The 15,326-nt window shown below is 32.4% G+C and overlaps 2 protein-coding genes and 1 long non-coding RNA gene across 5 annotated transcripts; 1 reads left to right on the top strand and 2 right to left on the bottom strand.

Moving 5' to 3' along the window:
• Window positions 1-1,082: 1,082 nt before the first annotated feature.
• LOC131657776 (protein MAIN-LIKE 1-like) lies at window positions 1,083-3,927 on the bottom strand. The gene is made up of 5 exons (XM_058927137.1): window positions 3,826-3,927; window positions 2,815-3,029; window positions 2,595-2,763; window positions 1,838-2,515; window positions 1,083-1,718 (listed from the first exon to the last, which is right to left on the bottom strand). The coding sequence occupies exons 1-5, from the start codon at window positions 3,925-3,927 to the stop codon at window positions 1,083-1,085; spliced, it is 1,800 nt and encodes a 599-aa protein (XP_058783120.1).
• LOC131655266 (uncharacterized) lies at window positions 3,808-5,628 on the bottom strand. 2 transcript variants are annotated; one of them, XM_058925160.1, is made up of 3 exons: window positions 4,827-5,628; window positions 4,677-4,723; window positions 3,808-4,514 (listed from the first exon to the last, which is right to left on the bottom strand). In XM_058925160.1, exons 1-3 carry the CDS (start codon window positions 5,312-5,314, stop codon window positions 4,045-4,047), a joined length of 1,005 nt encoding a protein of 334 aa, XP_058781143.1. In that variant the 5' UTR covers window positions 5,315-5,628; the 3' UTR covers window positions 3,808-4,044. The 2 variants fall into 2 exon arrangements, with proteins under 2 accessions (XP_058781143.1, XP_058781142.1); XM_058925159.1 differs by having other exon boundaries at window positions 4,677-4,741; window positions 4,827-5,572.
• Window positions 5,629-10,178: 4,550 nt separating this feature from the next.
• Window positions 10,179-12,391, top strand: LOC131655265 (uncharacterized). 2 transcript variants are annotated; one of them, XR_009299694.1, is made up of 3 exons: window positions 10,179-10,512; window positions 10,826-11,728; window positions 12,210-12,391. It is a non-coding gene; the product is annotated as an uncharacterized LOC131655265 (long non-coding RNA). The 2 variants fall into 2 exon arrangements; XR_009299693.1 differs by lacking the exon at window positions 12,210-12,391 and having other exon boundaries at window positions 10,826-11,834.
• Window positions 12,392-15,326: the final 2,935 nt, after the last annotated feature.

The raw sequence follows: 15,326 nt of genomic DNA, 5'->3' as shown, positions 1-15,326 counted from the left end.
AAAAAGAGGCGAATCGCAACTTATTCGGCGGAACACTACAAACAACAACAAACCCGGGAAAAAACAAAATGAAACCGAGTAATCAAAAGATTTACACCAAAAACAAAAGGTAAAACAAAGCATTGAAGCATAGAAATGTGCAAAATACAAACGAATATGCACAAGAACCAAACCTAAATAGAGGAAGTTTCAAAAGTAAGCATTTTTATGAAGAAAAAGTTAGATGCAAAGATAAATGATGAAACTTTATGTAAAGAGAGATGAAGATAAAAGTCACCATGGTTAAAGATGAAGATGAAAAGGTTGTGCAGAGAAAATGGAGTACTTTCATATGGTTTATGAGAGGAAAGTGTAGGACAATGTTTCAAAGACAGCATTTGCACGATAGCTAGCATGCTTATGTTGGAAAGTGTAGGACCAATCAGATTGATACAATTGTCACTTGGAATGAGAAAAGTAGATCTTTTGAAACACTTATTTTGTTAATTACGTTTTTGTCCATTGAGTAGTGCAAATGAAAATGAAGGGAAGGGCGTGTTGGGATGTTTGGTCAATTGATTAGTAAATGATAGATAGTAGAGTAGATAGATAGTAGATATATATCAAAACCATTTTGAGCACACATTTAATTGGTTAGAAGCTTGGTTAATAAATTAGGAAGATATTTTACATTACTTAGTTGATTAAGGGTTTCTAATAATCGATTAAACCAATTTGTAACGACTCTTAAACAATTAAATAAGTTGTTAATGGATTAGAAGACCTCAAAACTCAAACTTTTCTAATTTTGGTTGGTTAATCAATTATCACCTAGGCTTAATTGATTAAATCATTAAAATGACTCATGGTTCGTTTCCTTTCTTAGACAAATTTTTTCCTATATAAAACTAAACCTGAAAGAAAAAAGCTAGGGTGATGGTTCTTAAGTTAAGTCGATGTAAAAGCTAAGTTTATTATTAGAAGTTTTGTGAGTCAATCCTATGCAAAAGCTCAAATTGTAGTTGAAGATTATTTGGTTAATCCTATAAAAGTTCAAATTTGACTTTAATGAAACTAAAAAAAAAATTGAAAATTAAAGTAGATCAAGTGGTTAAGACCGAACCAGAATAAGTCATTGATGCAATATTTTTATCTTTTATGTCCTTTACTTTTTTTCTATTGTATTTTTCTCTTCTTTTCATTTTTATGCTGTTAAAGACAGGAACTGGAACCTCTCTACGCTCACTAGGTGGGGGCGGCACAACCTGAGGATGAGACACACTGTAATACCACTCTAAATATCCATCCACCGTCTCATGAGGGTATCCCACCGCCTCCGTACCTCTAATCACATCTGTCACGCTCTGGTGATAACCAATCCACTCCACAGCAATCTCATCGTTGCTGAGCGTATCAGCAGGAGGTGCAGGCGGGATATACTGGCGAATACCAAACTGGCGAAGACACCTATCGGGTAAGTACAACACATGTATGTCACCCCAAACAAGGAAACCTCTGTATAAAGATAGCTCGTTAAAAGCAATATGAGGTCGATGATCCTCGAATGGACGCCATATGACGTCTGTAGGTGTCAGCTGATCCAATATCGGTCTATATGCATCCACCTTGATGGCCCCCTGTCTGTAGAACCATCTCATCGCCCTCGGAAGCCCTTGGTTGTCTGACCGCCAATTTTCTCCTTTCCTTCCCAGAGTAGGAAAGTACTCATGTATCCAACACTGTTAACAAATAAATTAAATGATATTCATTAATACCAATGTTTATATATATATATATATAATAATATAAATTATAATATATGAATAAACATATAATTAATTAAAAATAACATAAATACCTGTAGAAGAGTAGGATATCCACCGAGCTGCTTGCAACTAAACATATATGCATCCCCAAGGTGGCGATAAAGAGTGGCCAGTGCCGCTGATGCCCAACTGTATGAACCAATCCCACGTAGATCTCTAAACAATAGCAAATATCGGGCCTCAACCAGGGTAAATGTCTTATCCGCAAAAATGGTAGAACCTACCAACATCATCAGATATGCCCTGGTCGCGTAAGTCCAACTACCAGCAGCACGGTACTGCACGAATCTGTCATACAGCCACTGCAGTGAGTAATAAGCTCCCCTGCAAGAACGCACATGTACAGCCATGGCATGTCTATCCACTCCCAATAACTCACAGCCAAGATCAACAGCCACCTGCTCTGTGACATGCTCATCAGGATACCAGAACATACCATTGATAGGCAAATGGAGCAGGCACGCAACATCATCTAAAGTAATCGTCATTTCACCAAATGGCATGTGAAATGACGAAGTCTCAACATGCCACCTCTCCACAAATGCTGAGACGAGATTAACGTCTATCTTGGTCAGGCTAGTTCTCTGAAGAGAAGCCAGACCTGACCTAGACACGATAGCCTTAATCTCAGGTGGGAGCTGCTGAGGCACTCTCTCCTGGAGTTTCGTCCCGTGCCCAGCAACTTTAAGCTCCTTTTTAGAGCCTCTTTCCTGAAAATAAATAAAAAAACCACATTAGAAGATATAATAATAAATTCTATTTAAAATAAATCAAATAATTTTTACTTACCTCTCCGTACCATAACCGGCGAGCAACATGGTCTTGATATCGAACAAGTAAAGATAAATCTGATGGTCCACCAGGATATCCAACTGGCTGTGGTGGTGGGTTAGAGGAACCAGCTTCGTCGCGGCGGCGGGTATGTGGTCTCCCGTCTGGTCCAAGTGTACGCATTTTCCTGAAAAAAAAATTTAAAAAAATAAAAAAAATAAAAAAAATAAAAACAAACCAAACCGGAACAGTTCCAAAAAGGGTTCCGGTTTGCAACTGAGCTAAACCGGAACAGTTTTCAAAAGGGTTCCGGTGGAGATGAAAACAAACCGGAACAGATTTCAAAAGCGTTCCGGTATCATAGGCAACAAACCGGAAGAGTTCCAAATTGTGTTCCGGTTTGGAAGCGAACGCACCGGAACAGAAACCAAAAGTGTTCCGTGAAGTATTTTTCTGAACCGGACCACTTACCAAATGTGTTCCGGTTTGGAAAGTTAATGAACCGAAAGAGTTTTCCAAGGTGTTCCGGTTTGTGTTTCGTACAGATAAAAGGAGAGTGTTTGTTCAAGATCAGTAAAAAGTGAAAAATGAGAAAAAAAATTCCTATTTATATAAGGGTAATTTCGTCAAAAAAATATGATTGTTGGGGTAGAAGGGCAAATGTAGGGGTAGGAAGTAAAATTTTCTATAAACGTTTACAAAATCAAAATTTTTATAAATCCATTTCAAATTTCAAATATCACAATTCACTTTTCTTCTATTTAGAATCACATGATTAACAATATAAACTCACCCTACCTGTGGACATCACCAAACTACCACTAATTTCTTGTTCCACTTCATAATAGTTTTAGAAAATAAATCTAAAATTCTATCTAGAGTTTTGTATGAATTTGAATGTAAACTCACCTAATTGTGAGACTCACACTCCTCCTAATGAAGGCAAAACACACCTTTAATGGAAAGTTTAATAGCTGAATGGCAGCGGCGGTAGTGGGTGAAGGCATCATAAGTTTGTCCCCACAAAGCTAATTTCAATTTCAAAGTAACCATATAATACTCATTTTGATTTGATAGACCTGTCTAGTTGTTTAAATGTCCATATCCTATGTACATTTATGTCTCTCAATAATAACCGATTCAACAACATAAAGTAACCGCTTCAAATCTCATTCTCACTACCACCACAAAATTTCCATAAAAAGAAATAAAACTGTTTATCTAAAGCATATATTTAAACTTCACTCACATAATCAATACAGTAAACGACAACACCTTTCCAACCAACCAAAACACTAGAATCATCAAAATCTATATTATTCCATTTTGAATCCTTTGGAACACGTTTCATGTTTCAAATTTTCAATTCGCAAAAAGAAAGAAAACAATGCATCATTTAAGTTTATGGTATGAAATATTACATCAACATAAATTTTACGTTGTTGTATGGTTGGTGGCTATATATCATTCATACAATTTCATCTTTCATCATACGTTCCAATATTGCATCAGCAATCTCAAAACTAATATCTTTAATCTCTGTCTTAAACTCACTCCATTCATTCATCGAATCCAAGTGATCTAAATTCAACAATTTAGTAATATTTGTCTCATAATTTCCACCACCTTCTTTTCTTCTTTTCCATATTATCTTCCCCAGCTTTTCAGCTCCCATGAATTTCTTACAATCTTTTTTCTTCATATTTTTGGTGAATTCTTTCACACAATCAAATAAGAGCTTCTTTGTCTTGTGCAACACTCTTTTATGCTCAAGAATTTGTCGCAATTGTTTAGTATAATTCTTCTGATCTCTCTTTGCTGTTTGAATAAGTGAACTAAATATAGCAGGTAATAATAGAGATTCCTCATTGATTTTCTTAGGCACAACCACACCGCAAACACAAACATCCTTGTTCAATGTTTCATGTGTCGGACACACTGATACATAATAAAAAGTTATTATTAATAAAAAACAGTTACATGTATTGAACAAAATATACATATACAAAAAATTTTAGACTTGCCGTGAATTTTGCGAAATCAATATAACAGATTGATCATAAAATAAATGGAACAGTAACAGAATTAAAGCAACTTTACCTTTTATGCATCTCTGGTGGCACTTTCTGTTGTCGGAATCTTGCTGGCTTAATTTGTTCATAAGGCTAACAAAATTAATCAACATGTCTTTTTTATTAGATATTTAAATTCAAAGATTTATGTAAATCAGAATTTGATTTGATTTCATACCTATGGATTCCAGTGTTGCAGACACTATCTGGAGAAAACAGAGGATTATGATATTTGCGAGACGAAAATGAAGTTCTGTCTTCTTCATCTTCAGTATCTGAGCATGAATGGAACACGGTGGAACTGCTAACAGTTGAGAAACGATCTGTTTCGGAAGCTGTTTGTATTCGATCAACATTGTTATCTTTGTGAGACATAGTGACACTAGCGTTGGTATGTTTGTTTGTCGTGCAGGAATTCTTGATTGCTGCTGCAAGCTTCTTCTTGTGTACACATGTTAAAATTTTACAAAATGGGAAGAGAGGTTTTCTCTTTTTGTTTAGGAAGCAAGAGCTTGAAGGTTTTTGGAAATTGGTGGGTGAAGTTGAAGTCAGTTTTTTTGAGGAATTTGATCTTTCTAATAAGTAAAGTTCTAGGATGAAGGGTTCTTGTTGTTCATTTAGAAATTCTGAAAGTTTTTTCTGTGGTTTGGGTGATGGTGAAGCCATAGAATTAGGAGGGATGAATTGAAAAAGAAGGATTCAAAAAATGAATGAGAATATAAAGATGCGGTATAGTTAATTGTGTGCGTGATGCGGTGCAGAGCAATAAATTTGGATATCTGACAGATTGGGACACTGCAAACAATAACAGAGAGATATAAGGAATTACTGATCCAGTCCTTACCTTCTTTTTCTGTCTCTTGCTTCTTAAGCCTCTTCTATCATTACTAAAAAACAAAAATTAACCCTACAACAAAAATGGGAGGCAACATCTTTATCAAAAATTAGTTATATGGGTCATCTAACTTACATGTTGGGCGTGTGAAGTGTAAGTTAGAAGTGTTGTGGAGAACAAAAGTATTGATGAACAATTTTGAGAATCTTGGGAGAAGCACATACTAAATGTATTATTAGAGTATCTTTAAAGGAAGAACTAATTTTGATTGTTTGAGTTTTAATTTTCCTATTAAAGTGATTTTGTTATATTAAAAAAAATTTATATTTGATTTCACTCATTAAGAATTATATTTTCCTACAACGGTATGATCAAGACATTTTATGTCAACGTGTGAGGGTTGTATCATATGTGATATTGGGAGAAGCACATCCAAATAAATAAATGAAGGTTAATCATCATATAAGTAAAAAGTTCTGTAATACCGTAAAACTAAAAATTACACTACTATGTCAAATGAAGGTTGAACTATTGAATGATTATAAAACTCACTCATCATGATTCAATAGAAATTGGATCTGAATCCTGATTTAATATATTTTGCTGAACCTCTATTTTTCATTTGATACACCAATATCAACTTTCCAAAATAGCTTATGTGTGCTCAACATTTTTTAAGTTATAGTTATTCCCTAAGTAATAAATATACGATTTATAATAATATTATTACTAAGTCCCTTATATTGAACTAATTATTATCTTCAACCACATTGAACTATTGAAGCATTATGTTTGACCCAATTAATAAAACATCGATATTTTTTGTAACATCAGAAAAAGAGAAGCAAGAAAAATATGATGCAAAAATATCAATGTTTTGAATATGTAGTGTTAGAACTATATGATCACACGTAAAAGGAAAGAAAGAATTGGAATGGAAGTTGTGTGTACAACTCATGCTTATTAATGATTGCATAAGTAATTATTTATACACACTAGTTAGACTTACAAGTCACTAATTAAGCCCAAAACAACTTTAGTTAGTTACTTGTATAATAAGTAACATAACTAATTTAATTATCTTGCTATTTACAACACAAGTAACGCATTAATAATCTAATTTAAAATTTCTACAATTATTTTATTGAAGATGCTTCTCATATATACTAGCAGGATAACGCACGGGTACCGGTGTGTTACGCGCATTTGTTTCTAAAATGTAAATAAAAATAAAATAAATAAATTGTTTAATCAAAAGAGTTTTTTTTTTTTTTCATATATACAAATATTTTAATCAATCTGATTTTTTCTCGCATATAAATATTTTTATTAGTTTTCACAATATTTTTAAAAAATTGAATCAATAATAAATTTATTTTCGTAGATAATTTAAATTAATTTTTTTAAAATCTAGCCATAAGGTATATTTAAAATAATAATCAAACATCTTAAAATCAATTATACATCTTTAGAAATAAACATTATTTAATGTTGTATGAAATCATAAAAAATTGAGAATAGTTTAATTGTACTAAAGTTCATACAAAGATAAAAAGAAAAGAAAATTAATTTGTTTATCAAACCACCAAGAATGAAAAGTGAATATATTTTTTAACTACAAATAACTACATATACATCATTAATTAATAAATTAAATTTGTGAGTTGTTTGTCTGCATCTCTCTAAGCAACATGTCACACTCATTCAACAAAAAATCACTTCTAATAAAAAGAGCTTCTTCCATCAAGGCCACTTTCACAAGCAGCCGCATCAAAATCACTTATATTATTTTTTCCCTTTTAGCTTTTCTACCTTATGTAGCTTCATCATCAACACGTTCACTAGAAGAATGCTTACCAATTAGCTTATGCACAAGAGATATAAAGTGATTGATTATACCATTTGCAATTTAAGTGTAAGCTAATTTGGATAATATTTTTAAGGGTTAAATATGTTTTTAGTCCCTATAAATACGCGACCCTTCATTTTTAGTCCCTATAAAATTTGCCTTAAATGAATGGCCCTTCTAAAATTTTTATGCATGTAATTTCAGTCCCTGATGTCAAACCAAAGTGTATTTTAGAATGATTATTTTGCAGACATGTTCATAATATTTTAAAAAATTTCTGAAAAAAAAGAACTCAAAATTTAATTTCTAAGTTGAGATTTTCATTACTTTTATCATTTTTTTTTTAAATTTGAAAAATTCATATTTAATTCTCCTCGTTTTAAAAAATTCTAAAATTTGGTAAATAAATATTTTACAGTATTCTAAACAAATATAAAAAAAATTATTCAAAAATTTTATAATTAAAGGGTAATTAAACAGTTTTTAAAATTTTAGAAAATATCAAGGACTGAAATTGCATGCATAAAAATTTTAGATGGATCATTCATTGAAGGAAAATTTTATAGGGACTAAAAATGCAGGGTCGCATATTTATAGGGACTAAAAACGTATTTAACCCTATTTTTAATTACCAGAACAGAAGGAAAGAAAAAAATTGGTTATACCATTCAATTAGAAGTTATAATAGTTTGAAAAGAAAAAAAATATCTCATGGTTAAGACTCAACCATAATCAATAAATAAATACTATAAATCATTAATCCTTAGAAGTGCTAAGTTTGATTATATACAAACTTTCATGAATGTCTCTCCATGAGATACAATTTCTCTAAATAACTAACTATATCAATTGTGATTTTGAACATTTAGTACGAGTAAATACAACTTTCTGATAGTTTGTAAAAACAGAAAGATTCCTAAATGAAAAGTAGTAGTAATTACTATACATATTTCTAGAAGTTGAATTTTTATCATAAAATATAATTCAATGTAATTTGTAAATATGAACACAAAAAAACTAATCATAGAAAATGGCAGAAGATGTGCTAATAGTAACAAATAATAGTCTGCCAACTAAACTGGCAGAAGATGTGCTACCTGTTACAAATTACAGAAAATCAACTCAACAAATTGATATTGATTACCAAATTACCACCTCTAGCTCTAAACATGAAATATATTTCCCCAAAACATCCACCAATCCCCTAAACACACCAATAACTTGAGATACAACCCCTTCGCCTCATCGTTTCAATGAGAATACGATCCAACGTAACCAAGCCTAAGCAACCGATAAGAAGCGCCTCAAGCAATGAACCAATAGACCCCTAGAACCAAATCCAACCACAAGCAAATTTAAGAAAACAAAAGCATAAATACATTAACATGCCAACTGAACACTTTCCCAAGCCCCTAACCAAGAACCAAAACTGGTCGATAATGTTGACAATAGTCAGACGCGCAGCTCCTAGAAACTACCATAGTTGAATGCTGTAGGAAGCACAAGATAAAAATTTGAACTCCACGGTTGGGTGAGACGAATGAAGGATGACTGCTTCAGGCGCTCTGACACCGCATCTGCACAAAAATTCTGCAGCAGCAGACAACACAAAAACTAACACATGAAAAACCAACGTGATTTGAACCACCGCTGCATGAAATAAATCTTCCAGGGAACCAGTCCGTGTTTTTGATTCACTATTTATGCATCTAGCCGAAATCCTACTTTATGAATCTCAGACATGAAACTCTAGCAAAATCGCCTAATCTGCCACCATATCAAATTAATAGTTAGCAATTATAATTAATAAAACCATATGAGATTAAACTGATAACTCAACTTATTCTAACTTTTTCCTTTTGGATCAAAATCACTTCCACCAACTGCTCCTCTTAATTTGTAAGGTGATAGAGCATTCTCTAATGTCTGCAGAGAAGAAGTTGTGTATAACATTGATGTAAAAATAATAGGAAGTGCCAAAACTATTAGTAATTTCCTGCTCGAAGCCAAGGAATTTGGTAATACTTACATTCAATGACGTGTGAAATCGAATTCCACCCCTGCATGGACCCATTGGCTAGTTAAATTGTACTCAATATCCCCTATTAACGTGTGTCTCACCCCTATCATCCATCCACCCATGGAACTCGAAAAACAATCATTTGTTCAAGTTCTAACAATCGCTCCATGATGATAACATAACTGAAACATGAGAATATTAATGATATTAGAAATTAAAAATACATTTCGAAAATACAAGGTTAATTATAAGCATTTGAACGAAACTCACTTAGAAATTTTCCTGGTGACTCTCTCAAGGGCTTGAAGCACCTTCTGGACTACGTGAATGAAACCGCATATGATTGTCAGTTTATAAATGCAATTATTTCAGGAGGCACCCCATGAAATGAAGTGAAGCTAAAGCCAATTTTAGAAGAATTATAAAAACTAAAAATCAAAGCTCACTATGCCAAAATTGATATTTTGTATCGCCTAATTTAATAGCACTTTTAAAGAAAGTGCTATTAAAAATGAAAAAAAAAATACATCTACAAAAGCACTTTATTATCGAGCGCTATTATAGAATACAAACAATGTGGTTTTGATAGCACTTTGTAGAAAAACGTTATTATTATACTTCAGTAAGATAACGCTTTTCTCAAAATGCTATTAATATTACACACTATGATAGCAGTTTTGACAAAATGCTATTACTTTTATTCACTAGGATAGCACTTTTGTAAAACGCTAATATTAAACTTTCATATGAAAAGCGCTATTACTTATATAACATATAATTAATAAAATAATAAATAAAAGAAAAGAAAACCAAAACAAGTTTTTTTTCCAGGATAGTTTTCATTTTGGCACACAATATTGGCCATTCACCACCAAAAACCCCTAATCTTCTTCATCGCAAAAACTAATCGATTCTTCATCTTCGCCGTCATGTTCCGGTAACCCTACCATCGATTTACCACCGTCAGTCTTCAATACGCACTGTGTCGTCGACTATATCTCATCATCCATAGATTCTCCACCAGAAATAAAGAACAAATCAATGAACTCTTCTCCATTCGTCGACCCGGAATACTCATACTCTTTACCAAGATTCATCATCGGAAAGAGGAAACTACCTGAGACCGTACCAGAGTTGAAGTCTTCTCAGAATCTTCGAAGGTAGGTATACAAATTCTTCTTTATTTTGAGCTTTTTTTCACTTACTTATTTGTTCTGTTTGAATCAGAATTTAGAAACATAGGAGTTTTGGACTGAGATTGCTTCGATCCGTGTGTGCAGTTGCAGTAGCAGAGTGTTTCGTTTGCCTCAGTGTCGACAATTTCGGTCCTTTGTTCCGATTTGCTTCTTCTTTTTCTTTTGCTTTCAAAATTGTTTTTGATTTTGTATTTTTTATGGAGCTGATGGTTATGAGTGATCAAATTTGTGTTTTATGAAAATTTGGAAGCTTTGACAGTGATATTGTTGTTGTTAGAATGAAGGTGTAATAGTTGTGGGCCACACAAATCAACAGATCATATGCGTGGATGATTTTGATTCATCATCGCAACCAAGTATTGACTGTGATTACCTCAATCCAGATAAGTTTTATGTATTTTATTCGAACCGGTTCTAGTTTCTACGTTTATTAGAGAAATGGATTCTTCTATTTCTACTAACTCCAACTTTGGTGTTGTGTAAATTGTCTAATGCCCTTTAATCTATCTTTCGGGTGCATAGACAGAACGGATAATCAAAGAGATTAAACAGGTCTCTATGTTGACTCGGTCTTTTGATGGCGTCAGCCTCATGGCAGTGATGAGAACAACGCCGCGCAGGAATTCTGCACACCACGCATTCGATGAAATGCCAAATAGAAAATCAAGAAGAAAAGTTGGGGCCTTGGAAGACTTCGGGCATGCCAACATCAAACTGTTGCTCGAATAGTTAGATCGTACCGTCAAGACCGTAATTCATAGATAAGTCACATATACTCACTCTATTATGTGGTATTTAAACTTTTCATACATTGCACTATTTGGTTGTAATAACAACTATCAGATTATAGGGTTAAAACCTAATATAACCCCTGTTGTCAATAAAACCTTTGGCACAATCACATAACTTGAATATGTTAAGAGCTTAACACCGGTAGTTGTTTCGATCTCGGCCTTAGTGTATGGACTGAATTTTTAATGAGTTGCTGCTAAGCAGTTTTAAAAAATTCATATATTGAAGAGTATATTACAGGATTTAATATGATGTCAATATTGTTAAGATAATCTGAGCAACCGACGGGTTTACGCCACGGTGTTCCAAGGAGAGCAATCTGTAATGGAGATGGTGGTCGATCCATCAACATCTTTACAAGCAGTTTATGGAGTGGAAGTGGTGGGAGGTTAGTTGTGGTTCTAGTAGTTTTTGTTAGACTGATGATAGTATAACTAACTATTCACTATAAATATGTTACCTTTCCACATTAAATATTGAGTTTTCTTTCACTACTTGATTGAACTCTATTTTCATTACAGTCTTGCTAATAATTCAATTAGTAAGTCCGTTTGAATCAGACCAATATTGGAAAATCTTTTTAATAAGTTTTTATATCAATCTAATTAAAGTATGTTAAAAGCAAATTAGTCATTGGTGTATGAAAAGTTTAGAAATGGGAATGTCAGAATTTATTTTTATGAAAAAATCATCTAAGTTGGAAATATTCCAGGAAATATGTAAGAAATATGTTTAGAGGAGTACATTCTTTTTTTTGGACTAAATTCTAAAATGTCTCAAAAAATATAACATGTATACTCTTTTTAATTAAAACATGTTGATGTATAAAATATGATGGTGAGTAATGATGACTTTAATTTTTTTTATAGTTTTACGTGGAAAACAATCCTTATGATCCAAGCTTGATAGTTTTTATGAGTTATAAAAGACTCAATGGAGAAAATGTTCAATGTCTAAAAGTTAGCTATCCAACATTTCTTTATGTGATGCTTTCCCATGCCTAGTGCAAGAGCGTTCTTCAAGGTTTGTTCAGTACTTTTCTTAGTGTAATGTTATAAATTGATTATTAGAGTTCTGTTTCTATTTATATAAAAATTCAATTGCAGGAAACATGTTTGGTTTCAAAAAATTCTGCACCTTTTGGTTTATTAAAAGAAAAAGCTCGTTTCAAGATTATTTACTTATCAAGATTGGAACTACATAAACATATGAAAATGTAAGTTCTTTCACAATGCTAGTGTGCTTCTTGATTAGTCAGTAAATGTATTATATTTTAAGGACTGCTGCTAGCAATGCACTCTATAGTATATATTTTTCAAAACATTTCATCCTATTGATTTAAATATAATTGGATCTTGCAATTTTGGAGATGTTTCTCACTAAATTATATGGCTTCCACTTAAAGTTAGTATGACCCACATGATTTCAACTAATAGAAGTAAGTATTTTGAAAAGAATGTGTTGCTTGCCTTTTTCTCCATTTACTATGTTCTCTAACTATTAAATCTTTTTTATTCTTTTTTATAAGAAAATTATAGTTGATCTCGCCGAAAATTAAAGGTGGAACATCCAATGAAGTCAGATGCCCTTTATAAATGCGCTCTATATATGTTATGATATTTGTAAATAAGTGTATTTGGTTTAAAATGTTATTTAGTATCGATGAATCATAATATGTATGCAATGAATAACTTAAAGCGTTATTTGGTATTGAATTGAATGTAGCTTTTTTATATTTGCACACCAAAAGAATGCTTTTGTGTAAAAAATAAAAAAGATGTACTACAATAGCGTTTTGTAAAGAGTGCTATTAATGAAACATCCTATAATAGCACTTTTAAGAGAAAGTGCTATCAAACATGTGCCATATATTAGCGCTTTGTTTTGAAAACGCTATCAAACATGTGCCCTATAATAGCGCTTAGTTTGAAAGCGCTATAGAAAATAAATAAAAAAATGCGCAAAATGCTCTCTTCAGTAGCGCTTAAGAAAAAACGCTATTAAAAATCGATACTTTAATAGCGCTTTTAAAGTGCTATTAAACAAAAAATGTTTACAACAGCGGCGCAGTTAATAGCGCTTTTAAGTGCTATCAAAAACATAAAAAAAAGTGCTATTAAATAGCTTATTTGGTGTAGTGGCTCAAGACAGAACTTCAACATTTAGTTTCGGTATTAGATTCCCTTACAGAGAAGCATGAAAATGCCAGCGAGAAAATCATAACAGAATTCAAACAGTCAAGACATACATATGACCATAAAAAATGTGCAAACAGTCAAGCCATTTTCATGAATCAGCCCGTGATTAATGCATCAGTCCCAACTTGAAGTTTCATTTCAATTAACATGATAAGAAATTTGTTACAGATATGATGCATATACCTTTGGGAAGCCTATTGCTTCAGTTCTCATAAAGAATGCTATATATATATATATATATATATATATATATATATATATATATATACACACACACATGTTAATCCATCTCAATCTATAACTTTTTCCACATCTTTGCAACCCTGCAAGTTATTAATACTAAACAATCATTAGATTTGTTAGCTCGGTGCAGCATCAATTGAGCTAAAATATCGAAGAACAATGCAAAATTCATGACCTTCGACCTGGCATTACTTCTCGACCACAATGGCCTTAACTACAAATCTTAATTATGTTGTATTATACCCCGCGACAAGCCTTTCAATTTTTTGGATGTGTCAAAATATACCTGCAGTGATACCAATGGCTCCAATGATTGTAAAAAATAGCACATCTACTTACAGAACTATATTAACACAAAGGTTGTAAAACAACCACATAAACTGACACAAGAATTTTTACCTCGGTTTTTCCCGATAAACTCCATTTCTTGTCAATCTGATAATGGCAGATGATGAACAAAGAAGAAAAACCAATCAAATAAGTATACTCTAATATATCACTAATAAGAAGCTAAGTCAAACTGCAATATAACAAAAATTACCTGCATACAAAAATTAGCTTCATGCTTCACAGTATGAATTATGATTCGATAACTATGGACCTATGGTCATTTGTATATTCATATGATTTCACATGATCAAATTAAACATTTATCAACAATAAAAGTGTAATTATTGTATGAGTTTCACTACATGAGTAATTATTGTATGATGTTTATTTGATAAATACTCAGATGGATTAAGTTTCCCAACTGTAGGCAGTATTTTAGTATCTGACAAATACTTGCACAGATAGAGATGAAAACCCATAAGTGAATGATAGCACACTATAAAGAAACTGCAATAATGTTCTAAAGAAAGGACATTGAGATTGAAACATAAGCAAATACCCATCCTGGTCAAGTTGCACAAATAGTAAAAACTACGAAATTACTTGTATCTTAGAGAACACTATCAACAGCTTGTTTATACATTGTAGGAACTCTAAAATGTATATCAGATCCCTGAAATTCATCAAGATGGTTAGTTAAAAGCTATTGAAAACTCCTTAGAGACATAAAAAATTCATTTGGCTGCAAAAGGAAAAGTTGTTAGGTTAATGAACTTGCTAGGTTAACGAACAAAAGGAGACAACTTTAAGTTCCCTGCAAACTGAATACAACCTTTTCTATGTTATTTGACTTGTTTTTAGTTGGATTTCTTCCTCTAAATCCATAAAGCTATCAAAAATTAAACTCAGAAACAAAAGTTTATTCACAAGAAAAACACAAAACCTAAAACCAGCACAATCATAAACGAAAGTTTACTGACAACAAAAACACAAAACCTAAAACCATTAAATCAGAAACGAATATTTTTTCAGAATATGAACAGAAAATAGATGAACAAAAGTTTCTTACTTCTTTATCACACAATAACATCTCAAAATGCTCCTTAATCTTGGACACAACAGTCCATTTATGATGGACTCTCACAGCTAATTTCCATAGCTCCTTTGTGTCATTGATGTCTTTCACCAGCTCAAACGGTCTTGCCATATTCGCAG

The sequence above is a fragment of the Vicia villosa genome, linkage group LG3 (genome assembly GCF_029867415.1).
Source record: "Vicia villosa cultivar HV-30 ecotype Madison, WI linkage group LG3, Vvil1.0, whole genome shotgun sequence".
Classification (NCBI taxonomy): domain Eukaryota; kingdom Viridiplantae; phylum Streptophyta; class Magnoliopsida; order Fabales; family Fabaceae; genus Vicia; species Vicia villosa.
This window is presented reverse-complemented; position numbering and strand designations above follow the sequence as displayed.